The sequence below is a fragment of the Melospiza melodia genome, chromosome 3 (assembly GCF_035770615.1).
Source record: "Melospiza melodia melodia isolate bMelMel2 chromosome 3, bMelMel2.pri, whole genome shotgun sequence".
NCBI classification, from domain to species: Eukaryota; Metazoa; Chordata; class Aves; order Passeriformes; family Passerellidae; genus Melospiza; species Melospiza melodia.
The window spans coordinates 54,042,196-54,069,652 of record NC_086196.1 but is presented as its reverse complement, the minus strand read 5'-3'; the positions used below and the strand labels follow the sequence as shown (position 1 = coordinate 54,069,652).

General features: G+C 36.6%; 1 protein-coding gene across 1 annotated transcript in view; it reads right to left on the bottom strand.

Moving 5' to 3' along the window:
* The window catches only part of PRKN (parkin RBR E3 ubiquitin protein ligase), a 678,850-nt gene that overhangs the window by 459,698 nt on the left and 191,695 nt on the right, over positions 1-27,457 (bottom strand). Inside the window, 1 exon segment of the mRNA XM_063151779.1 lies at positions 5,188-5,428. Within this exon segment, the coding sequence (XP_063007849.1) occupies positions 5,188-5,428 (241 nt within the window).

The following is a 27,457-nucleotide window of genomic DNA, read 5'->3' as shown; positions in this document are numbered from 1 at the left end:
GTTACTTGAATATGTCTACTGAAAAAATACATTGGTTTCATATTAAGTAATTTACTACTTTTTCTTGTCCAACAATATGAATCTTATTCAAATGTATGTCTGTGGAAGAGGACTATTGTAAGAATCATGTAACCACCAAGAAATGCTGTATTAATATTTCAAGAAATTTAAGAAAGGTCAGTAAAAGCACTCTGGTAATTTGTTTTTCAAACAAAATGTTTATAACTCTAGGAAAAAAGGCTTAATTACTAAATGTAAATTGCATAGAATACTGATTTTCCTTGTTCAAGCTACTGATTCACAATACCATGGACCTAAGGTATATTTAATTAATTAATTAATGTTATAATTAAGCCACAAATTATTTGCACCTGTGCCAAAGGAAAAAATCTTTATGCTCATTAGTTTCCTTTGAAAAAAAATGAAGTTAAATGACACGGGAAATTTTAGGAATCCTTTTTTACCTCTTTTAAGGGAATAGTAAATTCTTAGATATTCGTATTTGTAACACAGAAAAGCAAATATTAGGTCAGAGCTTCATGTTTCTGAGTGACAATAAAAATGTTCTTTCCACACTGGAAGCCATTCTGAAAGGATGAGTGCTCACATTTTGCTGAAATTCTCAAAAAGGGATAAGAAATAGCTGCAGTTGTTCTCAGCTCGGTACTGGGCAGTGGTACTCAGCCTAGCATCCCATGCTGATGGGGAGGTAGATGTACACCATAACCCTGCCCAACCTGGATCTAATCTGACATTATAAGGTCTATAAAACTGTGAAGTAATTTTACAGTACTTCAGGAGTTTAGACTACTCATTTACTTCAAACAGATTTGACCCACAAATTCTTATCCTTTTAGGCTTTTTGAGTAAAAGAATTATAATAAAGTGTAATATCAATTACAGGGCACACGAATTTTTAACACATAGTCATCAGAATACTATTCAAAAACTATATTTAAATGTCAGCAATTGAAATGGCTAAATTGATATGGGTACCAGGTCTTGCCTCAGAAGTATGAACAGATGTGACTAGCTCTAAATTGTGGCCTTCCCTTCAAAGTATTTTTTACTGTCTCTTTCATGGAATCAGACACTTACATGGAATGGGCACCAGTTCATCCCTTCATGCATCAATAACAATACTGAGGTTTTGGTAATGACCATTTCATCTGCCTTAATTGATACTTGTATTATTGGGAAAAACAAGAAGTTTAAACATATATTAAGTTTTGGTAAAGCATGTCCTAACTAGATGGAAAATAATCAATCCGCCTTTTTTTGCTAGAATTTACAGCTTGGCACACCTAAGTCAGTATATACCAGTACTTTATTAACTCTTCTGTGAACAGAAGAAGATGCAAAGACAAGGAATCAGAGGTGCCTTACATGCAGGCATTTGTAAAAGTCTACCAAAAGAACACCAGGATTTTTATTTGGAACTGATGAGATGAACATTTATTTCAAATTTAAAAATAAAACACCCTAAGTAATTATGACCACATCTACTTGATTCAGACAAAATAATAAACCAGCTGAGTAACCTGGAAATTATGTAAGTAACAATGTCATCTTACAGAAAACATATTCTGTTGAATTAACTCTATTTTTTCATATTAAAAATTTACTTGACATCAGTCGTACATTTAAAAAGGGGACAGAATGGGATTCTGCAGTCTGACTTCCTGCCTAGTACCATCCATACTACTTCTAGGTTGAAGTCCTATCCTCATGCTTCAGAAAAAAATGTTCTACATTTTTTTAAATGGACAAATGTGGAGAATTCTTGTAAGCTAGGATAGCTTGCATTGGTGGTTGATTTCCTGGCAAGTTAAAATCCATGTGTGGTATTTGTATTTGGTGTCTTGCACTTTCTAGACAATGAGAGCTAAAATCCTAAAACAGCTGGTAAGATCTAATATTCCCAGATTACCAAACTTCCAATCCACAGATGCCAAAACAAATATAAACCAATCATGATGTGCACTTTTTTAGGATTCTCATGACTCTTTCCTGAACCTTCTCACAGTTTGGACATCACAACTGTGAGTTATATTGGTTTTAATTATGCAAGTGTCAAAAGCAGAGAAAAAAAATTTTCTCCACTCCACTCTGTTTTCTGTTTATACTTCCAAATAGTCTATTGGCTTTCTTGAATCTGAAATCATGATGCAGTCTCATATTCAGCAGATGAGTCATACAAACCCTTATGTTCTACAGATTCATTGTTTTTCAAGTAGAAATCAGAGAATCATAGAATTGTTAAATTAGAAAAGACCTCTAAAGTCATTGAGTCCAACCATTATCTCTTAATCTTATACATTGACTTATTGACATGCAACCATTATGGAACAATATTTACATTTATTTATATTGTGTTTATTAAATCTCTTTGTCCCAGATTTTGGACAGATGCAAATTAGAAGGGGGTGAAGTAGAATGAAAGTCCTGCACTGAAATTTTTTACATGTCCATTTTCTAGTTCTAGTCCACTAGAAATCATGCAATGGTTTCAGAACAAGGAAACAAGAACAAAACAACCAACCAAACAAAAAACTCCAAGAACTACGACAACAAAAACTGAGAAGAAAGGCATTTCTATTAGTTTTGTCTGCAAAGACAAGAAACCTGGAATTCTTTGATGAAGAGATTATTTGGATTCATTTTCATATTTTTTTCAACTTGTTAATGACTTTCAAACTTCTGAATTTCTCATAGAGAAACACACCGTAGTCCAAAAACACAGTGCAGTAAGATGCATCTCCAGACCAGTTAGGAGCTGGTTTCATTACTCACACAAGAGTGGGGGTGAGCTGGGAGGAGGATGTCCTGTTCCATGCTTCTGCAAGGAGCAAAGGATACCCTGGGTGGGGACACTCTGCCAGGCCATAAGGGTTTTTGTCTCATGAAGTGCAGCAGTTCATACTACCTAAGTAAATTACTTATATAATGGCAGTACAGCATAACATGAGTTGCCTCCCTTCTGGTTTGTCTGGTGAAATTTTGGTCTCTAAGCATTCATGTAAATACTTCAAAAATAATGTTTTAGCAGTCAAATGCTGCTAAAGCTTCTGGGAGAAGCTCTTGTGATGTGAAAATTACCACAAACTTTTTTTCCTCAGAATTCAAAGGAGGGCAAATAAAATCAGGGCAGGAACATGGCGTCAGCAGAACAAATAGAAATAACTTAGGCTTCAGAAAGACTTACAGTCTCAGTGTTTACTGTTGCAATTATGAAATGGTGGTGTAGCACGTCTGACTAAACAATATTAATTTAATCAATTAATTAAACATTAAACATTTGCCTCTAAATTTTATGTTTAAATTTGTCATGTATGCATGGAACAATAAAGATTATACTTCATTCACCTGTCGAGGTTGCTGCTGTAGACTGATGTCCATAACCATTCATCTCCTAGGACAACAACTTGGAAATTGTAATTTCAGCTATCAATGATGGTACCTACTTTCTTAAGCCACTCATTCCCACTACTATTAGTCATTTCATTTATGCCAAAGGAAATCCTTACTACACAGTAAAGTTTACTGCAAAACTGATCTTTGGAATAATATTTTTTTTTTTAAGTGACTACAAATTAACTCACCCTAAATCCGTAAGGAAAAATATAGTTCCCCATATTGAACAAAGGGATGGAGCTGAACAGACAAAAGGACAAATTTTAATAGTGAGGATCCAAACAAGGAAAGAAGTTAACAGGCCTTTAAAAAGAACTTATTATTGACATCCTTCCACAAAGAATTAACAGTCATTAGAGTGGGTCTTCTTTTTTTTTCTTTTATGATAAAAAGTCTTTTTAATTTAATCACAGATAAAACAATGCATTTTGTCCTCATGGATTCTGCCATGAAAATATTTGCTGCAATAGAAGACACCTATCAGTTAATGCTTAGCTTCACAGAGTTTGTAATCTGTGGATAAAAATGTCACATGACACATTTTAAGAGTCCTTGCACATATACAGACTAGTCTGTAAAGTCAAGCACAGCTATTAAATCCCTCTACATATGTACAGTAATGAAAAAGTAAATATGTGGTAATGTTTAAAAGCTCACACTTTTGCCTTTCATCTGAGAGTAAGCCCAGGCTGAAGACCTGTCCCTAGTTTACCACATTTAAATCAGCATGCACCCCTCTTATCTCATTACTCATTCAGATTGGGAGATGTGGATCATTAAGCTGGGTACTAATTTGCTCCTAAACCACACTCATTCATCATTAGTTGTCAGTGAGAGGTTGACCAAGTCAGTTGTGGAATACTTCAGTGACCCTGCCATGGATTGTATATTTTCTGCATGAGCTACTTTTATTTTAAGAGTTTTAGTAGCCATTTGGTTAAGCAAGATGATTTCTGTGTCCAGGTTAGTCACAGAGGTATCTCTGTCATAGTCACAATTTATCTTCTGTACTCTGGATATATATGTTTGCTATTACTTTTCTGTACTGTGCAGAAAGGCTATTTGTGTACTGTTCTTTATAAAAAGACATCTCTGATGGACTATTATGATAAATCACACCAGTATCTGGTATTGCACAGAATGATGTATCTCACTGGGGCAAGAGGGTCAGTAAGATCATTTTGCAGTAACCTGTACCTCAGATTATTTTTCACAATGAAGATATTCTCAGTAACCATTTGATGGATGAAGAACTACAAATGTCCATAGTATGAATCATCACCATCAAGTGTTGTGCCAGCAAAGCTTTAGTAAATCTTAAATAGATTTTAAATAATTTTTTATAAATGTATGGGTATGAAAGCATCCCAACAGATTGGGAATTAAGGCCATTTGTAAGGCATAAACTGCCCAACATTCTAGTTAAGGAAACTTCTATAATGGAAATTTTACAGAGACTATATTTTACCTCCTAATAGACCTCTGGGGGGTTTGCCATTTTAAAATAATTTACAAAAATATGAGCATAATACAAGTTAGACACAGGAGTAACACAAGAAATCACTAATTTTATCCATGAAGCAAAATTATTTTCCTAGAAGACACATCCGATGCTTATCATCTTAATATTGTTGCATTTTTTGTTTAATAAATAAAATAAACCATATATTTTAGGGGCTTTTACCCCATGGTATGGAACTAGAACTGTTCACCGTAAGGAAGAAAAAGACACATTAAAAATGTATATTGAAATGTACTAAGGCCCTGAATTACCTGATTTTTCAGCGGGAGGTGAAGCACTGCTTTTTCCGGGATCCAGAATAACTGCCAGCCCTGCAGAGACTGATGGGAGGATGCTGGTACTGAGATCTATGCGAGTTAAACTCTCGGGTTCACTTTTCAAGGCTTTTAGAACACCTCCAACACAGCTATCTTCTGTCTTCTCCTTGTTCTGACTGTTGTTCTGAGGACTCTGAACAATATGAACAATGCTCTGCTGGGCCAGGTCACAGTTCTGTAACACAAAACCAAAATTGTGATAAATAATTAATTGTGACATAATGGACAAAATCTCTCTATCTCCAATTTGTTATTTGCTAAATGGTCTCCAAACCATTTTGTGGGGAATTTCAGTGTGCAGTAATGGAGTTTAAAGCAAACTGACAAGTGTAAATTGCTGGAATTAGGATTACTTGCATTGCCAAAAGGGTCACAACACTTACAAGTGCTAAACATTTAACAAAGAAATAGTGGACCAGAGCCAACAGCTCTAAATAAGTCAGGTTTATTGGCACAAAGTAAAAAATCTCCAGAGAGAGCATTACTAAATCAAGCACTAAGAATATTCAACACTTAAGAGGCACTTGCGCAGATAATGCTGAAACACACTCTTCATGTAGCGATTTAGGGTCAAACTTGATGATCACAGAGAGCTCATGAACAAGCTACTCTAAAATATTTGGACAGTAAAGAGTGATACTATTTCATCTCTATAATGTAATTTTTAGTTTAAATCTGGTTTTAGATGTAGATTCAGTATGAGTTTTCCATTCTTTCCAAAAAAGACATTTAACTGTTGACTTTAGATAGACTTGAGAGAAAGCCTGTGGAAGACCTCACAACTGTTGTGGCCATTCATGACAAAACAGAAGAACTGCTAGCCATTTTAGCCCAAAATGAGATCATTTTATGGTCTCACATATTCAGAAGCTTCTCCTCCTATTCTGTCCTCACCAGAGGTGATTCTTAGACAGTCTTTCCAGAATGTGTGTCTCAGAAGATAGCAGGGTAAATAAGGATCTTGTGAAAGGTTTATACATGATAAATCAGGATGTCTTTCATCATTTTCACCTTGTTCAGCATTTTCACAATACAGAACAGAAAAGCAAAATATTATGCCAGAAATGGAATTTATAAAGATTTTGGAAGACCTATCATTAACAAAGGTCTTTCAAGAAAGACTTGTATTGATCTTTCCACAACACACCTTGCAAGAAAAATTGTTCTTTATTCAGTGATACCTTCTGGAGAACCAAACCTAATTCTTCAGTGTCATGAATGAACATAAGCAGCAGCCTACAAAGAAAGTGAGTAGTCTATCAAAAAATTAATTTTCTAATTCTCTGTAGCATCATTAGTTTGGCCATCTCTGCAGTGAAAGGTCAAGACAAATTGTTGAATCCATTTGGGAGAAACAGAAAGAGTTCTGATGCATTTGTATCTACATTTGTATCTTCTGATCTTTGTATCTACACAATATTTAAAAATTGTCATTTTTATATGCAAATACTATACCCATTTTAATTGCAAAAGACTCCTTTACAGATATTTTAGTGCTCTTTATACCCTCATTCTCCCATGCTTTCTTCTACCACTTCTTTTCTGATCTCCTTTATGTTGAGTAGTTTTCCTTCATTCTCTTACATTATTTCTCAGTACTTCTCCCTCCGCACTATCTTTTTATGCAATGTAATTTAAAGGACAAAAATCTGGATTTTGTTTTGTTTTAATTGAATTTTCCATAACACACTCTCTCCGTAGTGAAGCAGTAATCAGCCAACAGATATTTGTTAGAGCAAGGACACTGCATTCTTAATATTCAATCAAAGCAATTATTAGATTTCAACCTTAAAAGATCATGTTGACATTAAAAGTCTCTCCTATGCTTTTTACACCTTGTTGTCCATAGCATTTTAACAAGATCCATTTAAATAGCTCAATCATTTCATTCATTACCACAATATTCAAAACCTGTCTGTCACTCTAAAACTTCTCCCACTAAGAATACTGCGCAGCATTAAAGAATTTAATAATCTAAAAGAAATTAATAATGAAATTAATAACGAGGTAAATGAGGAGCTCAAAAGTGATTTGCTCAGTTACAGTGAGAGTTTAAAAAGAGAAATAGGTATTTATGTGAAAAGTCACAACCTTGGAAACCGCTAATGAACTGTCAATCAGTCATACTCTGTTTTAATGATCCCCTCTTCTGGCAGTTTTGCTTGCTTAAGCAGCCAATCTTCTGCCTTTCATTTTTTTTTCTCAGTATTTGCTGTCCTTTTCAGTAAGTTGTTTTTTATTTTTTAAATCTTGCATCAGTTCCTGGTTCAGCTCACTGCCTGATGCTGTGCTACAATCACACTGAGGGCATGGTGCATGTGAGAAAATAAAAGAGATGGAAAGAGCTACTTAAAGAAAACAAAATTCCCCAACAATTCTACCACAAATGTTTTCAACCATTCTTTGATCTTGGCTACTGTACATGTATATCTTGGCTACTGTACTGGGTATATCAATTGATCTTTTAAAAGTATAGGTCCTTTCCAGGTTCTTTTTGCAAGCTGAAGGCTTTGTGCTTAGCTCAGAAACAATGGAAAGGCTGAGAAAATAGAACTCCATCTATTCGCTCTTCAGCAATATCAAGAAACTACATATTCAGAAAAAGCTGCAAAATTTGCACTCTAGGCAGCTCTACAGATTGCCTCAGCTGGTTAGAGCACAGTGCTAATAACACCAAGGTTGTGGATTTGATCCCTGCACGGGCCATTCACTTCAGAGTTGGACTCAATGATCCTTATGGGCCTCCTCTAACTCAGAATATTCTGTGATTCTGTTTATGACCATAGCAATAGTGGTTTTTGGTATTTCCCTTAATAAAATTTTAAGAGGACAGATGAACATGTTGTATCTGAGCTTTCTTCCATCTCTTTATCTAAAACAAAACCAAGCTTTGACAGATTGAACATCACTACTGATGATGACAATGCAGATAATGGTCTCAGGAAAGCTTAATTAGTGGATATCAGGATAACTTTCAAAGACCAGATAGGAGAAAGACACAACATCCTTTGATATTTAGCCTGTGTAGATTTCACATGGAAGCCACTGAGCAATAGCAAACATAGAATCCTAAAGCATCAGTTTTGTAATGTTTTTCTGAGGACATTTGAACTGAATTTGGCTTATGTTTAAAGGAGGAAAGTAATCCTCAACCTTTTCAAGAAAAGAGATAAAACACTACAAGAAAACAATAAAAAGAGTTGTCATCATACATTAATTGTGGAGAGATCTGGATGGGAATATAACCAAGTATTTCCCAGAATATGGGTGATTAATGCTTTATAGCAGATTATCTTTCATGGACAATAGATGGGCTAAGTCTGCAGCTTCTTCTTGGAGAAAAGAGATAGAATTCTAGCTGTTTCTGTGAGAGTTTAGGTTGTGCCTTAGGTTACTATTGTAAGATACAATTATTTACGTCAATGTCACTTTTGTTTCCTTCATGTATTTGTTTTACGCCTCAGGAAACATGCTTTTAAGTATATCTATTATTAATGATTCTAGAGATATTGTCTTGTCTTATCTGCTGATTCAAATTAATGCCTGTGTGCCGTATTCCAATGGGAAAAACTGCAAGTGTATAAAAAGCAGATTGTGAAGTATCTTCTTTCACTAGAGCAAAGGGAAGTGAGATGATCAAAAAATTATGAAACTCAGCAATAAGGACTGGTTCTTTAGAGAAAATGGGTTTTGGCCAACTTGGGAAAATTAATTCATAGCAGAGAAAATTAAAACTTTTTTTCATTCAAGCCTTTTACCTTTATCTTTTTTCTGAATTCTCAAGTTGAATTTCACAAGGCTGAATCAGCAAATCCTAAATGAACAACACAATATCCTTTGTTGCTGAGACCAGTGGGCTAACTAGAAGGTCAGCTGGGAAGACTGAAATAAATTATAAAAAGGGAAAAGATGACTGTGTTTAAGTTACTCTGAAATCCTCTTGTTAGGCTCTGGGGAGACCTCACACTGCAGCCTTTCAGTACTTGAAATAGACTTAGGGGAAAAAAAAAAACCCTCACAAACAAAAACCACAGGGATATTTTACCTGGGCAGATAGTGACAGGCCAATGGGGAACATTTTTAAACAAAAATATTAGATGTCAGGAAGAAGTTCTTCACTGAAAGGGTGGTGGGGCATTGGTACAGGTTGCCCAGAGAAGCTGTGGATGTCCCATACCTGGAAGTGCCCAAGGCCAGGCTGGCTGGGCCCACCTGATCTAGTGGGTGGCATCCCTGTCCACAGTGAGGGAGCGGGAACCACATAATCTTTATTGTCCTTTCCAACCCAAACCATTCTGTGGTTCTGACAGATTTCTGTTTGATATCTTCTTTACAACATATTTGGGTAGTAATACCAATACTGAAAGGAATTTTCTCAGTCTAACAAGTATAAACCCAATAGAGAAGTCATATTTTCTGAAGTGCAATACGCTTCGTTTTGCAGCTTTTTATTTGAAGAAACATTAGAGCAGAAAGCAGTTTGATTCTGAAATTTTGAATGTGCATATAAAAACGCTTTGGTATTTTGCCTTGAAAATGAATTTGATAAATTTCCATTTCCTGCTAACCATCAGTTGGGAGTTTGAAGGTGTCAAGGAATTTTTTTATTGCATATCAATCACAAAGAAAAATCCTTCACACTCCACTACCTGTGATTCAGTTGGAAATTCCAACTTTTACGCTGTCTAGAGATTCACACCTTTACCCATGAATCCCTGGGGCCTATTGTGGACACAGTAACAGTGGAATTGTCTAATTGCTGCCTATTTAGATCAAGCAGATCTAAATAGACTGCCTGATGACATTCCCTAAGAGATTCACATAAAGCCAATGATCAAGAAAAGGTATTTTCTATGAATGATCAACAAAACCCAAAAAGTTGGCTTTCCAGTTTTGTTGGGTTTTTTCCTCCTCAAAAACAGCACAACACATCATTTCAAACCAATGGGATCCCATATAAAAGTGTAGATGACGCACTGATTTTATTGGGAAAATAGTTTTTTCAAGGATAATATACAGAGACATTAAAGATGACCTTCAAAACAGACAAATAAGCATATGAAGTTCCCAGAAGAGAGAGGAAAAAAAGCTCAGCAAGCCTTACTCAACTGTTGCTGTAACCCTTTCACAAGGACAGAGTTCAGGTCTCAAAGGCAGCAGAAACAAAAAGGAAATCAATTGGAAGAGGAACACTCTTTCATCCCCTGATGACAATGAATGCAAAAAAGCAAGAAGAAGAAAGCAACATCATGATAATACACTTTATTACACAGGAAGCTAAAGCTGGTATCTTAGTGAATGGTATATTAGGTATATAATGAATTTGAGAGTGGAGACTACCTAAAATAAAAACCACAGATATAGCAATAATATTCTGTTAAGCCATGTCAGTTTAAGAAATTGGAAGCAAGATTTGCAAGAAGACTTAACATCTTTTATTTGATCAGCTAATATAGAAAGAAAAATCAGCTTCTGGGCTCACAGAATCTTATGCAGGTCATAGCAAGGGGAAACCTGAAGGGAAAATTAAGCACTGTTAAAATAATGAAGCAAATCAGCACTCTGATCTGATATCACCATGCATTTGTGTGAATACTGACTGCTCAGTGGCAGTGAACTGAATATTGCTCCACATGGGGCAAGGGAAAAAAGCCAGTGCACCACCAGGCCTAAATTACATGGACCACTTAGCAGTTAAATTCCAGCAATCAGAAACTACTTGCTCTTTTATGATGCTTTGGAATACATCTATATTTGATTTCAGTTCACCTTTTCAACATTACCAGAGTTATACACTATTGTTCTAGTTCAGCATTCAGAATATTGCGGGTGCTAAGCAACACCTAGAAGTAGAAGGAAAAATAGATATATTACTGAAAGCACCACACATTCAAATAAATGTAATGAAAAGGCAGAAAACCCTTCACTTAGCAGAAGAGTTAACTCAGACACATTCAAATTTAGATTTTATTATTTTTTAGAAAAGAGAACAGTTGATGTTGAACAAGAGGAAATAAGTACATACTGTGGGATTTACTGCAGTTCCTTCAGCCGGTGGTCCCTCTGTGTAGCAAGAAGCCCTGACTAGCATTTACAAAAATAAAATCTCCTGATTTACAGTCAAAGACAATAGTTCATATATTGCAAAGGTTCTGCTCTGAATGATACTCTTTAAAGAGAAGTAAAAGACTTAGGATTTTATACTGTCTATTCCCTTAATGAGTTAATAATTTGCTGGAAATGGAAATGTATTCAACTAAGTCAGAATTCCCCCTCTTCCTTCACTTACAAATCACTTCATGCTTCATTTCCATCTTTTTCACATTATAACAGAAAAATTTAATGCTAATTTCTAGCTCAGTGGAGGGAATACAGAGTTAATGCTCAGCTAGGAACGTTGCAGGGTTATTACTTTTTGTACACAATCTAAGACCTTAGCAATGCTATATACATATTTCTAAAAGGCATTACTAATAAAATGACATCATTAATATGATAACTTTTCTTGAAAGTAGATCTTTTAGCATGAATTCCTAAAAGATATATGAACCCTTCTAACAAATAAAAATGTTTTATTGGCAGCACATGATATAGTTTGCAACATTAAAATACCTGCTTAGATTATTGTTATTCCCTTCAAAACTCTGCATAATGATCTACAAAAGACACATAAGGCAGCCAAACTTTTTGATATTATGTTTACAAAGCTATTAGTATCTCCACAGTGACATTAAGAACATATCAGGCAATATAAAATGGAAGAAAAATAGTCAAATGAACACTAAATTCACATAAAACTTTTCTCAGTAAATGAAAAACTTTTCCCTTCTTGTAATTTCATATATTGTGCACAAAGAAAAACCTATAAACCTGCCATTTATTATAATGCCTGTTTAGAAAGCAATAAGACAATGAGAAGTTTATAATGCTATATTAAAAATGAATACAATTAAGTTCTCATGACCATTTGCTTTCCTCCTAAACACAGTTGAGTGCACCTCATTATTATTCCATCTTCCACACTGAACTACCTGAAAGAATTTATACTCACTAAACATGTTATCTCCAGCTGTAAACATAAAGACAGAAAGCTTATTATTTATAAGGTACGGATTGCATTTTCCATTGCTCTAATTTCTTCTCAAGCCACACTGAAACAGAACAAGTAACAAATGTATTCTGTAAAATGCTTGAATGAATTTCATTTAGGCACATTTTGGCCTGGGTTAAACAGTAATAAAAGGTACTGTGCCCCAAAAAGGTCTCATAAGGAAGACCTTTACACAGTGTGCAGAGTGCAGCATGGCCTCAGGACTGAGGGCTTTGCGTTATTTGACTAACATAAGATCTAATTTGTATTTCCTTTTCCCCCTTAAATTTTTCTTTGAGAGGGTTTATCTCAGCAAGGCAGACCCTGCCAATCTGCTTACACTTCTGTGTCTTCACTGAAGGCATGCATTAAGTATAGGGGAGTATGTGAGGAACAGGCATAAAAGTGGCCTCACACTGACACCTAATAAGTGTCAAGATATTACTGAGACATCAATTCTATTTGAAAAACTGGAGAGTCACTTACTACCAGAACTCTGAAAATATTTTAAAGACTTCAGTAGCCTCTCATGCAGATTGGGCACTTCAGGGGCAGATAGAAAGCTGCAGAAATGAATTTGGAAAATTCCCTTCTCCAAAGATCTCTGAAAGAATTCCTATGTGTTCTAAATACTCCACTGTAGAAAGCAAATTTTCCCTGTGAATTTATTGTCTAGAGCATCAAAAGTTTAATAGCTATAAATATTTATTTCAATTACTTCAACTAGTCATTCACAGATGCCTTTTTCATGCTTTATGGCCAACACCTGGTATATATCCAAACCAAGGAACACTTTGGTCTTCTACTTGTCCCAGTTCATGCATCTATATATCAGTGTGAGCAGCTGCTATGAGAACAGCTGTAAATGAAACCTAGTGAGCACCCTATGTGACCCTACTTGGTAACTTCTTAACTTCCTAGTATACACACAGACAAGACATCAAATATTTTCCAGAGCTTTCCCTGATTTTACTTGAAGACTTGCTTTTAAATTAGCATTTTCTATGACAGGTGAAAATGGTCTTAGATTTGATTTTTGGGCTATGCCTTCCAAAATATCCCAGCAGGATAATGCTGGAAAATCTATGCAGTGCAATATTGTGCAGCACATCTACACATCCAACTGGACTTCAGGGCTAGCTTGCCAGACATATAGTCAGGTATGTTACAAAAGACACAGTACAGATTCTTCCCAATCCCTAATGGGGCATCCATGCAATTTCGGAAAACACTCTTACAACAAATTAATCCCTGTGCCCAGTACATATGGGCATAGTTTTCATCTCATTGATTCCCACCCTTGATGAAATCATGCCTAATTTTAAAAGGGGGAGTGCTCACGTTGTGGTTTGACCTGGCAGGCAGCTAAACATCCCACAGCCACTCCCTCAATTCCCTGCACACACCCTACTCCTCAACAGAATGGTGGGGTGGGATTGGGAAAAAAAGTCAAACTTGTGAGTTGAGATAAAAAAATGGACAGAAAAGAAAGGGGAAAACCCCAATAATAATAAATAAAGTGATACACAACACAATTGCTCACCACCCACCAATGGATGCAGCTCAGTTCCTGACAGCAGCCCTTGGCCAGCGTTCCCCCCTGTTTATACACTGGTGGGTACAAGAGTGGGTAGTGTGAAATATCCCTTTGGTCAGCCGGGATCAGCTTTGGTGGCTGTGTCTCCTCACAGCTACTTCTGCCCCACAGCCTGCTCACTGCTGGGGAGGAGTGAGGAGCTGAAAAGCCCTTTACACTGTGTAAACACTCATTAGCAAGAACTAAAATGTCGGCGTGTTAACAACATTATTCTCATCCTAAATCCAAAATACAGCACTGTAGCAGCCACTGGGAAGCAAATTAACACTATCCCAGCCAAAGACATAATTACACATTAATATAAACAAGGTCAATGCTATGAAGATATAATAGAAATAATTTTGATATTCAAATGAAAAGTAACCTGCGTGATTTTTTCCAGAAAACATGTGGCATAAATGGAAGACATGACAATAAATGAATTCGGACCGATTCTGCTAAATAACCAATATATATATTAAACATAGCATTATGAAAGGGAGGTGAGAACACCTTGTTGAGTCACAGAGGAAAGACATCTCTGAACACCACAACCAGAGAATTATGAGCCATTACAAAGATTAAAATTAAAAAAAAAACTCTTTAAGAGTGCATTTTTACCCATCCCTGGAAAAAAAATATTCAATTTTCCCCTGAGGCAATTCAATTCTAATACAGAAATCTTCAATGATATAGCATCAAGTCCTGATAGAGAGGTTCAGTATTCAGATTTAGTTAGAAAAACATAACTTATTAATACTAACAGGTTCCTGAAAATTATTTTGAAGATTTTTGTATCACAGCATTCTCCTGCATATGTTCAGTTTACAACATGTCATATGCTTTTCATAGTCATGCCACATGAAGAGTCCAAAATCTGGAATATTAAGACTTTTCCATTTGGATGAGAAATTGTGTCATTTCAATTCAGATCAAGATATGGATGCTGAAAACACATGCAGGAGGAATGTCTTTGAGCATGCATGGGGAAGGAAAAAATGCTGTAAAACTGAGAAGTGCCAGGGTTTCAAAAATTTCAAGTTTTACTGAGATGGAGATTTCTCCAAGCCTGTCAGGCTTGTCTGAGTAAACAAGCAAGCAACCTAATTTGCACTACCAACTACTGCAGACCAAAAGTAGCTCTCCACAGCAAAATGGTTTGTGTCAAGAACCTGACATACACATTATAAAATGTGGGGATGCTTGGGGATGCTTTGAGTTTAGTCTACCTTTAGTCTTGGCTCTCTTTTGCAACTTTAATAAGTAAAGTTCTGAAATTCATCTCCCTGTTTAGTTTCAATCAAAAGGCATCTACTTTATTTGCTCTGAGGATGCTCCACAATGCAATCAAAACGTGGTAAATGGGGATGATAAGGAGATCTATTCCAAAAGTTGACTCCTATTCCAAACTAAGACACTAGTCCAGACACACATTCATTTTCTGATTCTGAGCTCTCATCAAAGGCATCAGCAGACACATTTCAGATTATTTCACAGGGGGGATTACTGCTGGTTAAAGGTAATAGCTTTATTAAAACAGCCACAACTGCTGCCTAGTTGCATACTTTTGTGCAGTGATTTGCTGGAAGTTACACTTGCCTACATTTACAGAGAGTAAAGGAAATACATAAAGTACCATAAAATGACTAAATGAAGATCAGCAATTGTATGCTGTCCTCTCTTCAAAACTAAACCACTTCTGTTTAAAAGATCAGTTGACCATTTTTTTTTCCTACAGTGTACAGATTCAACAGTGTTGTATTCTTCTTGTATTCATATTTCTCAAGTCCCATAGTGTACCAAGCTGTTCTTCTCTGCCACACAGTCCTTTGTGTGTCTTCTCAGGGGCTCCTCCTGGACTCTCGACCCACCCCTATTTATTCCAGTTACCTTCACGAGCCACAGCTGCTGCCCAACTAAGGACTTGGCAGCTGTAGCTCGTTTGGAGTAACTAGGACCCACACAGATCTTACAGGGACTCTCTCCATAACAATACATATATTCAGGCCTCCACACAACAGGTTTACAATTGTTAATTTTCTGCTGGTGTATCAGGTAAAACCTGGTGGTGTATCAGAGGGCTTTCTCCAGAGAATCAGACCTGGTTTGTTTGGCTTGCTCCACTAAAAATCAATTTTAAAAATCTATCATTTAGAAAAACAAATGTCTTGTTAACAGCTGTGCCAAGAAAGGATATAAACTCCGGTGAACTTTTCTTAGCAATGGGAATTAAGCTTTGTAAGCCTGGACTTGTAAATCATCTCTGTCTGAAAGATGCACAAGCTGTACAGTACAAGCATATTTTAAAGCCAGAAAACAGGTTATTCAGCCTCACAATAAAGGGCAGGAAAACATCCAAGACAAAGCCAATGAATGTCACACTTCAATAAGTGAAAGCAGAGAGAGTACCAGCACAGCTTCTAGCTCTGTGTGACAGGGTTTGTCATGAGACACAGCAAGCACCATCCCTTGTAGCACACTTTTTATCAGACTGGATGCATGCTCCAATGGGTAAGATGCACCTCTTACCCTCAGAGCACTTCTTAGCATTAATTATGGTTTCATGGTCTGAGAACATTTTCTGAATTCATCCAGGGACCAACTTTAAGGGTCCTGGAATTTGCACTTTTTAACTTCTCACTGAGAAGTAAAAGGTGACACTCCTCTTATTCCTGCAAGGATCAACACTCAATTTGTAGTACGGATGCTACAAATTCATCTTCCTAAAACTCTTTGATCTTGTCCAGTCTCAACTTAGGTCCCTCTTAAAAAGGGACTAAAAACATTCATGCCAAATATAAAACACAGTCACATTTCTTTTTTTTCTTTTTTTAAAATTTTGTTTGTTTTCATCCTCATTGCCTTGAGTGAGAAAAGCTCTGAAACTCAATGACAGCATGTGTGTCTTTACAAGTACACAGTTAAGAGAGATCTGGAGCTTAATCTTTGCATGCTTTTATCAATGTCCACTTGAATGATGCTAAGCTTGGCTGGCTGCAATTAATAGGATAGAAAGCTGAAACCTCCTATAAGTATAGAATAAAATTATCCTTTCTTCAAATAAGCTGCCACTGGAATTGAAAGGACAAAAGGTGCAGGGGAAACAGTGACGAGCTGGTTTGAGTGGATATGGAGAGCCACAGAACCTCGAGCTTCCCTGTTTTTCCACCAAATGAAGGAATTTTCCTTATTCAAGGCTGGTATATTTCTGTAAGTTAAACACAAAGGAGAGAAGCTAAAATGTGCAAATTTAAATACATTATTTCCTTCTCTATCTCTAAAATGTTTAGAAATATTTTTTAATTTAAATAGGGGACCCAAATTGATTTTACTTGGGTTCTAGTCACAGTTCTTCAGAGCACCCAGGGCTTTCATGCCTTTAGGTAAATTTCAACCAGCAAGAATTCCTTTACTTTTACTTTTTCTTTTGCTTCTTTCACTTGTCCATTAACTGAGAAGGGGAGGGAGAAACAAACTGAGTGAAAGTTTGCAATGTTATCTGCAAATAATTAGGATCCATGTTCAGACTTTAGATGTTGGTTGTCACAAGGCACTACCAGCTCAATATTGTTTTCTAGGTATGGAGGGATGGGGCCTTCACACAAAACAAACAGGATGAGAGATTCCTCTGCCAGGTTAGAGCTTCATCGCTTCAGATTTAGCACTATTTCAGCTGCTTCTGGAGATGCAGCACCCAAGCTATGTATTCAAGTTCCAGCAAGCTGCACACCAACACCCAGAAAGCAAGCTGCCTCAGGGCACTTGTTGCTGCAATTTATTATCTTTTAAGATACAGCCACAAGGCACTCATGAAAATTGTGGAATTTTGCACCACAAAACTTCGTGTAAAAAGCCCAAAAGTCCTGAAAAATCATACAGGTTCCACTGTAGGAGTTTAGTGCTCTCAAAGATGTGAGTGCTACACTTGTAAGTTTGTGCTGTCATTTTCTGACAGCAATGACAAATGACAACTTCCCACTAAGGCAGGGCACAAAAAGAAACAAACTAAGAAGAAATTAACAAAAAGTATATTTTCCAAATCACATACTTAATCCTTAAACACCTGCCATTCAGTATTTGTATAAATCATAATTCATCAGTATTTCTGGAGCTGTGGTGCCACAGAGACCTTGTGGGATGGGCAATCTTCTGCCCACCTCTGGCACCCAGGACATGTGCAGAACAAAAAGGCACAGAGAGCAGACTCAGCTTGGCTTAGGACAAACACCAATGCACCACTTGTGCAGGCAGCACTGATACACCCACAAAGTGATGCAATTCACAACTAAAATCTGCCTTGTCATTATTAAAAGAAAAAGCTAATTTAATCTGTGCTCCGCAAGCTGCACAAATCAGTGAGTGATAAAGACGAAAACATAGTTATACATATTTAAGTTACACTTGAAGGTTTTTCTAAATGAACATATGCAAATGTTTGAAGCCCAGAGGCAGCCCTTTCTTTTACTCAGGACATTCACTTACTTTTCTGAGCTAATATTTAATCTAGTATTCAGTAAAACATCATTAATTACTTTCATAAATTCCTAACATCCTGTGAGATGTCTTTTCCCTCTGAGCTGCAATACAGAATTTTCAAATGCCTTCCTAAATGAAGTGCAACAATTTTCACTCTACAGTCCTTTTAATTGTAAGAAAAGAAATTTTTTAGTTTTCATCTTACTGCTTAATGGTGATCTTTGTAGTTTTAAAGATCACTAAAATATATTTTTGTAGGAAGAATTTTGAGGCAGCAAGGAACAGGAGGATTACAATACAAAGCTTAGTTAAAGAACTGGTGTGGTCTACAAGAGTAATTTGACAACAAGGAAGAGCAATAGGTACAGTGAATGACTCAAAAGGGTCTTCATCTCACCCACCATCAGTTACTTTAAGCGAATTTACAGCCAAATCTTTTACTTAAATTTAGTGTTAGCATCCATTCATTTCCTAGCCTTTCTAGATATTTTTATTATTTGTAAATAGATACATGATTTTAGAACACAAATGGGAAAAAATTGAGGAAATCCACTGCCTTAATCCCAATGGTGCTGCCACCACTGTAGCTGCATTGACATTTGTGCTGAAACTACAGCACTCCAGCACACGTAAAACAGATTAATGAAAATTTCTAATATCTAGTCTCTTTATAGCCATTATTTTAGATATGCTTATCATGTTATTCACTGATTTTCTCTCTCACATCAGCAGTTCAAGTATTTTCAAGTATTTCAAGTATCCTCTTCTAGAAAAGTTTTCTCTGCTACTAGCAATTGTATATGACTCACAACCCTTTCTACAGATGCTTTTCTGATCTGACCTCAAGCATTTGATTATTGTAGCAGCCCTGCAATGTTCCAGGAGAAATAAGAAAAAAAAACCCTGCTAAGAAGTGTGGCAGCATCTGCACAGCTAGTGTCTAGACTGAGCTGTAATACAGTGTGGTGCAGTTTTAATGGATGATGCTCCTCTGCTTCACGGAACCCTTTTCCTTCCCTGCTCTTGCATTTTATATTTATTTTCCTATTTTGTATTTAAATGAGAGATAAAATCAAGTCCCACAAGAAACAAGAACTCTACAAGAATATTGCAGAATATCTGCAAAAATAATTTCTTTTATTGATTTAAACTCTCAAGGTCTATTTAATGGATTTAGAAAACAAACAAACAAACAGCAACAACAAAAAAAAAAATCACCAAACAAAAAAACTAAATAGGGCAGACTGCCCTGGCAGCAGTCAATGTAATTTAACCCAAATCCATAGAAGAGGATTGATCTTACTGAGCTTATCTCTAATATGGTTTACAAATACTGACTCTTAGTGTGTTAACTTAGGCCCTCTTTGCTCAGAAAAACATCTTTATACCTACTTCCATACCAGATGGGCACCTAAGTATTCTATAGAAGATGACAGAAAAAATACATTATATAAAGCTGCAAAGAGGCAAACTAATATCAAAAACAGAAAAAGAAGTAATGAATTTGCCTGAACCAATCTCTTATTTCATGACCTCATCATGCTGAAGCTGCCTATCTATTTCAGAACAAGTGATAAATATTAAAATGAAATTTTTTTTTGCGTGTCTTATCAAAAGCCTCCAATATCAATTGTTTTCACAAATGTTTTCTCCTGCAAGCAGTGAATGCCTCTTCATCAATCTTTTATCAAAAGCAATCTTGTTCTGATTTCAGTCTTATCAGACAAAGTTTTCTCTCTCTCCTTTGCTGGTTTTTTTTTTTTTTTCCTTTCTTGGCAGAAGGTATATGAATATCATTTTACACATGACTGTGGCTGCATCTCCATCAATCAGGAAACAACAAGTAACTGTGAAGGATATAGCATGGCCCTGCAGAGCTCCAAATAGTAGAAATATTTGTGCCTGATAGCAACAAAGTAGGAAAGCAACCGTGCACATCTTTTTGCACATGCACAACATTTGCACATGAATGTGCAAATATTCCTTCTTACAGGGCATTCTTGAATTTCCAAATATTTCTAAACAGAGGAATGGTCTGCAGTGGGGAGCTGTGCAGGGAGAGGACACAACCTGCCACATGCCAGTCACAGCTGAGCCCAGACACCTTTGGTCTGGGTGACAAAACACACCGAGTGCCAGCGCTGCAGCCAGGCAGATGAACTGGCAGCACGCAGCTCCAGCCCACTCATGAAACACCTGCAGGCACCAGGGTGAGGAAGGTGCACACAGACACCATGGCTGGAGGCAGATGACTGAGGGGACAGATGGAGATGTGCTGCTGCTCCAAGTGCTGTGGAGGTGGCACAGCCAAAGGATTTCTTGTCCCCATGCCAAAAGGGGGTTTTGTAGCAAACTTCAGCTGATAGGGGCAAACTCTGCCAGGGTGAGGAGAGCCCTGAAGGACTGAAGCCCATGGGCACCCCTCACTGTGAAGGAACACCTCTGAGGGACTGAAACCCACAGGTGAACCTTGTCAGGCAGGGACATAAAGAGCAAAGGAAAACCAGAAAGGAGGGTCAATCAGAAACCATTATGTACCTGACTCCAATAATGTGCATCACCTGTGCTGCCCATTACATCACAAACGAGGGCCAGACCACAACCAGCAGTGAAAACAAGGGGACTTCAGATGAGGAAGGGGAAGACAAAGTTTTTATTTATGTTTTCTTTTTTTGACTCAATATCCAACTCAGTGTTCTGAAGTTTTTGTTAATTGACAATAAATTAAACCAAGTAACATTCCAAGCCCATATTTGCCCCACAACACTTGCTTGGTCTCCTTGAGCCCAAAATGCAATGAGAACTATTCAGTCTGAAGGCTCATTTTAAACACCACCTAGGACTGCGGGGGAAGAAAACATTCTGAGGAAATACAACATTTTCTGCTGCTAAAGCTGGACAGCAACCAAGGTTTCAATATATTTGAACAAGATCCTCATTTTGTACAAATAAATGTCATTCCAAAAGGCTCGCAGGACATTAGGGCCAACGCACAGTGACAGAGCTCCAGAACAGAGTGAGTTGCTGCAGCAACAAAAGGTTGAATATATAATGATTTCCTTAGGAGAGACAGAGGCTACAAAATTCCCATTTTTGACTCCTCAAGGGAAAAAAACACAATAAACATAAATAAAACCACCTTAAGAGAAAAGGGAAAAAAAGTTAAAAATTAAATTAAATTTATGTGCAAATAACTGGAGCCTTGTGCTCCCCACACAAAGTGCTGTGCCTGTGTTTGCTTCCTAAGTATGCATCAGGTTGCTCCTGCCACTCACAGGAAGAATCTTGTCTTGAATATCCCAGACAGAGGAGAACTAAAGAGACAAAGAGATTCATTTAGATAAATCCATAAATGGAATTTATAGCTCTTGGGGCAGACTACACCTAAGCTGCTCGACCAGGTGCTCAGCTCCTGGGCTGCTAGGTAGAGAAGTCTCATGGCAGGAAAGTTTTCAGGTGAATCCCAGGAGAATCAAGTGCCAGGGCCATCAGAGATCCCCACCTTGCCGTGATGCCTTCTCACATGGGCAATATATGTGAGCACAGATGAAGACAGGCAGGAGGACTCAACCATTAGGGACTCAAACTACTGGGTTTTAGGAACATATTTTGACTTGATCCTACTCAGTGCAAAAGTGGCAGAGTTGTAGTGTGTTGGGAGAATGCTGGAGATAAGCTGCTGATGTGTCAGCGCTGACTTGGGGGTTAAAAGATTCCAGGGTGGAGGGGAGCTATATAGTCATGAATGGCACACAGAAGATGATGAAAGAATGATTATTCACCTTTAATTACTAAGGAAGCATCTGATAAAAATGCCAGGTATAAGATAAGATAGAAGCCTTAATTTTTCATACAAAATTTTATATTTTATTTCTATGCAGCTGCCTTGTCTTAAGGTGCAGGTAGGTTGAGAGGGATGTATGTGAGGATTAGAAAATCACCATCAGACAGGGAAGCAGATAATTTATCTCTTAAAGCCAGCACTGTGTAAGGACTCCTTCTCATTCTGCTCTTTATATTTATCCTGAGTGTTTTGTTTGTTTTGTTTTTTTAACTATCATTATATCTGACATGATGCCTACAGAACAAATTGGCAGATTTGGTAAAGAACTTTCCTTCCTACATGAGGTGTTAGTAAACAAAGAACGAGAAAATCCTCTTTTTAGAGAACACTTAAGTATGACAAATGCAAACATTTAACATTTTCATCATGTTTCTGATGAAAAGAGGCAAAATTTTGCTAACTGGAGGCTGGAGAGAAAGTACATATGATGCTTCCTCATCTGGAAGTTAACAGCAGCTACCTGGTTAAGGCTCAAGCTAAAGTTTTCCACCATTTACTCCTAAGGCAAATCTCTCAAAATGTCTTTCTTTTTGATTTATCTCCTCTAACATGGCCTCAATAGCAGATTTTGCAATTAATGATAAAGGTCTTGAAGATGTGAGCCATGAAAGTAAATATGCTAATCTTTTAAGAAACCAGTAACTTTGTGTCATTATGGAGAGAAGATTAGTCACTAAACCACTATTCTATTTTTCTGCTGACAGTAAGTAAAACAAAACTAATTTCATATTATATTTCACTTCAAATCACATTAAGAATTTAGAAGCTGCATATTTATAATGATCCTTAAATTACTGCAAGATACAAAATTGCAAAGCCTTGTTCCTAAGAAGATTTCAGTGTTTTAAACTACTACTAGAAAGACAGTGCCTGATTTTATGCAAAACAGACAGAATGGTGGAGCCTACTGTTATTATCTTGAGGTTTGTATATGAGAATTGTCAAGGTAAATATGCTTTGCAATATTGAAAGGCATGATGACATCTTTTTCTAAGGAGGAAAATTTGCTAAATTCCTGTAATTTCGGAATGTTAATGTATGGATATGCAGAGGACAGTAATTGTACTGTGGTGAAGAACACTTCAGCAAATTTTTGTCATGCTTTGTTTCAGCTCAATTATTTCAAACAATCTTGAGATACCAGCTTACAAATACATATAAAGGCCTTAGAATATACACACAAATGTTCTTCATAAATATGTGGCATTAATATAATTTTCAATAGTAATTACTGAACCTGGGGAGAAACTATAAATGAAGATTCCTATTACCTGCTGTGAAAATAAAACAAATTCCTATCAGACATTAATTTACATTTGTTTTGAAGAGTTTTGTTTGTTTGGGTTTTTTTCACAGGGATGAGGTACAAAACATACAAAAGCATTTAATGAAAATATCCTCTAGGCTGAGGGTTTAATTGTGGCAGTTCGTCATTACTTTACTCTGGTTTACAGGTTTACATTTTTCATAATAGAACGGTACATTTTAAGTAGCTGCAATCCTTTTTTTCTTTTTTTTCAAGCAAAATTTTGCGTAAGGGTCAATGTTCAGGGAAAAATCTCAGCTTAAAGAACTCAGATCCTTGTAAGAATGAGACTAAAGCAAAATGCAATGTTTTTGCCTCATTAGAAATACTTTTGATGATAATGAACTTGGTGGTGGCGGTACAAAAGGTCAGTAACAGGAACAGGATATTGGACTATGAATGTGAGAAATGGGCTCAGAGCTTAATGATACATGAAGTTCAATAAACAAGTTGTCAGACAAGGACAATAGGACTTTAAGAAAAAGCCTGGGCAAATGGCCACAGGGAGAAATTTCACAAGTAGACAGGGACTAGACACCAAATGAGACAAAAAGGGAGAATGATGCCAAAGTCAGACGGAAAGAGAAATGTGAGAAATAGTCATGATGAAAGAAAATATAAAAGTCAAAGGCCACAAGAGCACTTTCCTTTCTCTGAACCACAACGGAACCTGGAAGCTACAATCTCTGTTAGAAAACATAAATGAAACTAGATGGCAAAGTGCTTCCCAAGTACTTCACTTCCTCCCTGAGTTTGACAAGGGATGATTGTAACACAGTGCAGCATTGGATACCCTGTTATTTGATGTGGCAAGGTCTGTGGGATATATTGGGATGTATAAGTGATTTCAAATCTGTTACTGATTTCCAATTTTTTTTTCAGTTCTAAGACCCAATAAGGGCTTTAATTATTGACTTAATAAATTACATAATTAATTTTTCCCCAATAGGATCACTTAATTCAATAACAAAACCACCTGCAAGACTGTGATGGAAGCTCTTTTTCAAAAAAATGAAAGAAATATCTTTTGTTTCCATAAATGCAAGGGGATTGAGCAAACAAGTGTACGTACTCCCAAACTGCCCTTTAAAAATATCAAAGAATGCATCTTTAAAAAGTTGTGTTTTGGTAAACAAGTTAACTTATGTTTCAGATGTGTTATTTACTTGGTTGTCTCAATTTTCTGTATATTTTCTTAAAACATAAACACTGTGCAATAATAATTCTTGGAAGTAAAATTTTTGTGAAACAGGTTGGAAAATTAAGAGCCTACCTTTATAAAATCCTGGCTATTCTGATAAAAACAGGAGTCTGGCTGTGTCATTAAAAGTTATAGCATAAACCATGTGGAACACCTGTAAGAAGATGTAAAAATATTTTTTTCCTCTAATCCATACCAGGTTATAGTATATTATTCTGTCCTTTTTCTTTATTCCAAGACAAATGTATCTTGGCAGAAATTATGTCTTCTTTACTTTTTGCGTTACTTTGCTGTCCTTATAGAGAACAGACAGGCTAGGGTGTTTTTAAAACTTTTATGAAGGACAGCAAAAGCCAGCTCATATAGGGGAATGTCTGTAAATAACACATTCCTATTTGTGTTTAAAAGTGATTCCTGCTTGTGTTTAGAAATAATTAAGACAGTAGCAATTTCAAGTTCACCTGTTTTACTCAGAGGTCTGAAAAAATTGAAAATTTGAAATATTTTACCTAAGAAAAAGTTGGAATTTGCTGTGTCATAATCATCTGAGATATATTATTCATGCTATTCTATTTGCTAGATGTTCATATTTAGAAGGATGTTCCTTTTACAGGGTCTCAGCTGTTACCACACTGGTATGGAATTGGACACAGATGAACGGACAAATTGTCATTTCCACAGACCTCATTAGCAGCTAAGATGGTCATATGTCCATATATCCAGAGTAAACAAAAGAGACAAGAAGCAGTTGGCTCAATCCATCATGGGAACATGCAGAATGTTACAAAATTAAAATCTGGTCCTGAACTATCTGAAGTCATCTCAGAACAAAGTCTAAATAGTCAAATGACAGCACTGTGTGTTATAACGGCTGGGTGTCTTAATATTTTACGTCAAGTGTCTGTTAGTTTTCTAATTGGAATACCATGCTCCACAATGTGAAACTCATACCTTTTTTATGACTTTCCCCAAACTTAGGACATCTTATAAGGTAATCTATAATCAGTTAATAAATAGTAAATAAACAAAACTAATTTTGAAGATTTAAGGGTGCGAGGCTTCCTGGTATGGGCTTTCTTTTTTTTAAATAACAATCTATCTCTTGTGCTGAAGCTCAATATATGATAATATAGTTCAGAAAATACAAAATCAAGTCTGGTAAGTCCCAGAGCTAGTGGACACCGCTTAGAAAGTTAATATGAGATCTTGGGGAATTGAGGCAAACACTCTCTGGGATGGAGAAGAAAATACAGGGGAGAACATGGCAGAATTCAGAATATTCTGTGAGAGAATTATGTCTGCCCTTGGGAGCCATAAGAGACATTGTGAATGTCATAGCTGGGCACAAGTCCTCCCTCTAGCCCAAATGCTACCATATCCAGAGAATGTGAATGCATCCTTGTGTTGAGGACACAGGAGCAGCCCAGGGATGAGCTGACGTGTTGGGGATCCTCTCTGCACACACATCGTGCAGCACTGCCCACGGGCAGCTGCGCCACCGCAGACATGCAGCACCAGGAATGACATTGGCTTTTAGGGTAGCATCAGATGGCCTGGCCATTGTTCCTTTCATGCACACCTCTGCAGAGTCTGCAGTCATCTCAGGACAAAGTCTAAGTACCTCGTGGAGCAGAACACTGTGTTCTGTAAGCAACAGACCAGATTTAGTCACCCTATGTCCGCCCCTCTACCAACACACATTGCTTAATACCTCCTGGTCATTTTCTAGGTGTTATAATTCAATCTAGGAACACAAAAATTTGGTCTGCTGCCAGATGTTTGCAGGCACTAATTCCTGCTCTTCCAGCCCTCCTCTACACAGGGTTTTTCCCTGTGACTCATCTAAGGCAAGTATTAGTTCAGATTGGAAACAAGACACTTGAACATAAGGGATCATATTTGGTTTTTTAATAACTTGGTTTATAAAGTTGCACTTAGTAACATTTGTTCTTTTTTGTTCTCCCTGAAACAAGTTATTGTTTCTCTATTTGAAGGGCATACTCAGCAAAACTATGCTACTTCTATATTTTAAAATGTAGTACTCTTTATATAGCAACCTAATGAAAAGAGAGTTCTTAGCTCAAGATGTGACTTCTTTCAACTAAAGTTAAAAAAAAAAGAAATTAATCCTAAAGTTGCAGTAGCAATTTTCAGCACTAACAAAGTAGTACATGGCTGACATGATATATAAAGAGAGTGAGAAGGACAGAACATGCCTGAAAAACACTTCAGAAAGGGCTTTTCATTTTAATCTAAGCTGGTAAAAAATGTGGGAAGGTTGCTACAGACATTTCCATGGGCCGACTTATTTTTTAGATATTATCATGAAGATCTGTTGACGTCTTTAGCTATTTGTGTGAGCATTTCTCTGAACTTTACACACAAGGACAATAGATTTTTGTCCCAGCAAAGAAAGGTGCAACTGGATAAACATATATTTCTGTATGCTTCAGATTTTTTTTTAAATAGCTTTTCTGTCTTCCTGTTCACACAATTATGTTTACTGACTTAAAAGTATTACACAGAGAATATAAAACCTAAGAAGCAAAAAGTAGTTCTGGATCACTTTTTTACTAGGAAGGAAAGTGATAGCATTGAAGAAATTATTCAGTTCAATAGTCAGTTTTGGTGCCCATTTTTGGCAGTACTTGAATCCAAAGAACAGATTTGTTGAGAAAACAATGCATTTTTTTCAAATGAGTAAGGTTTAA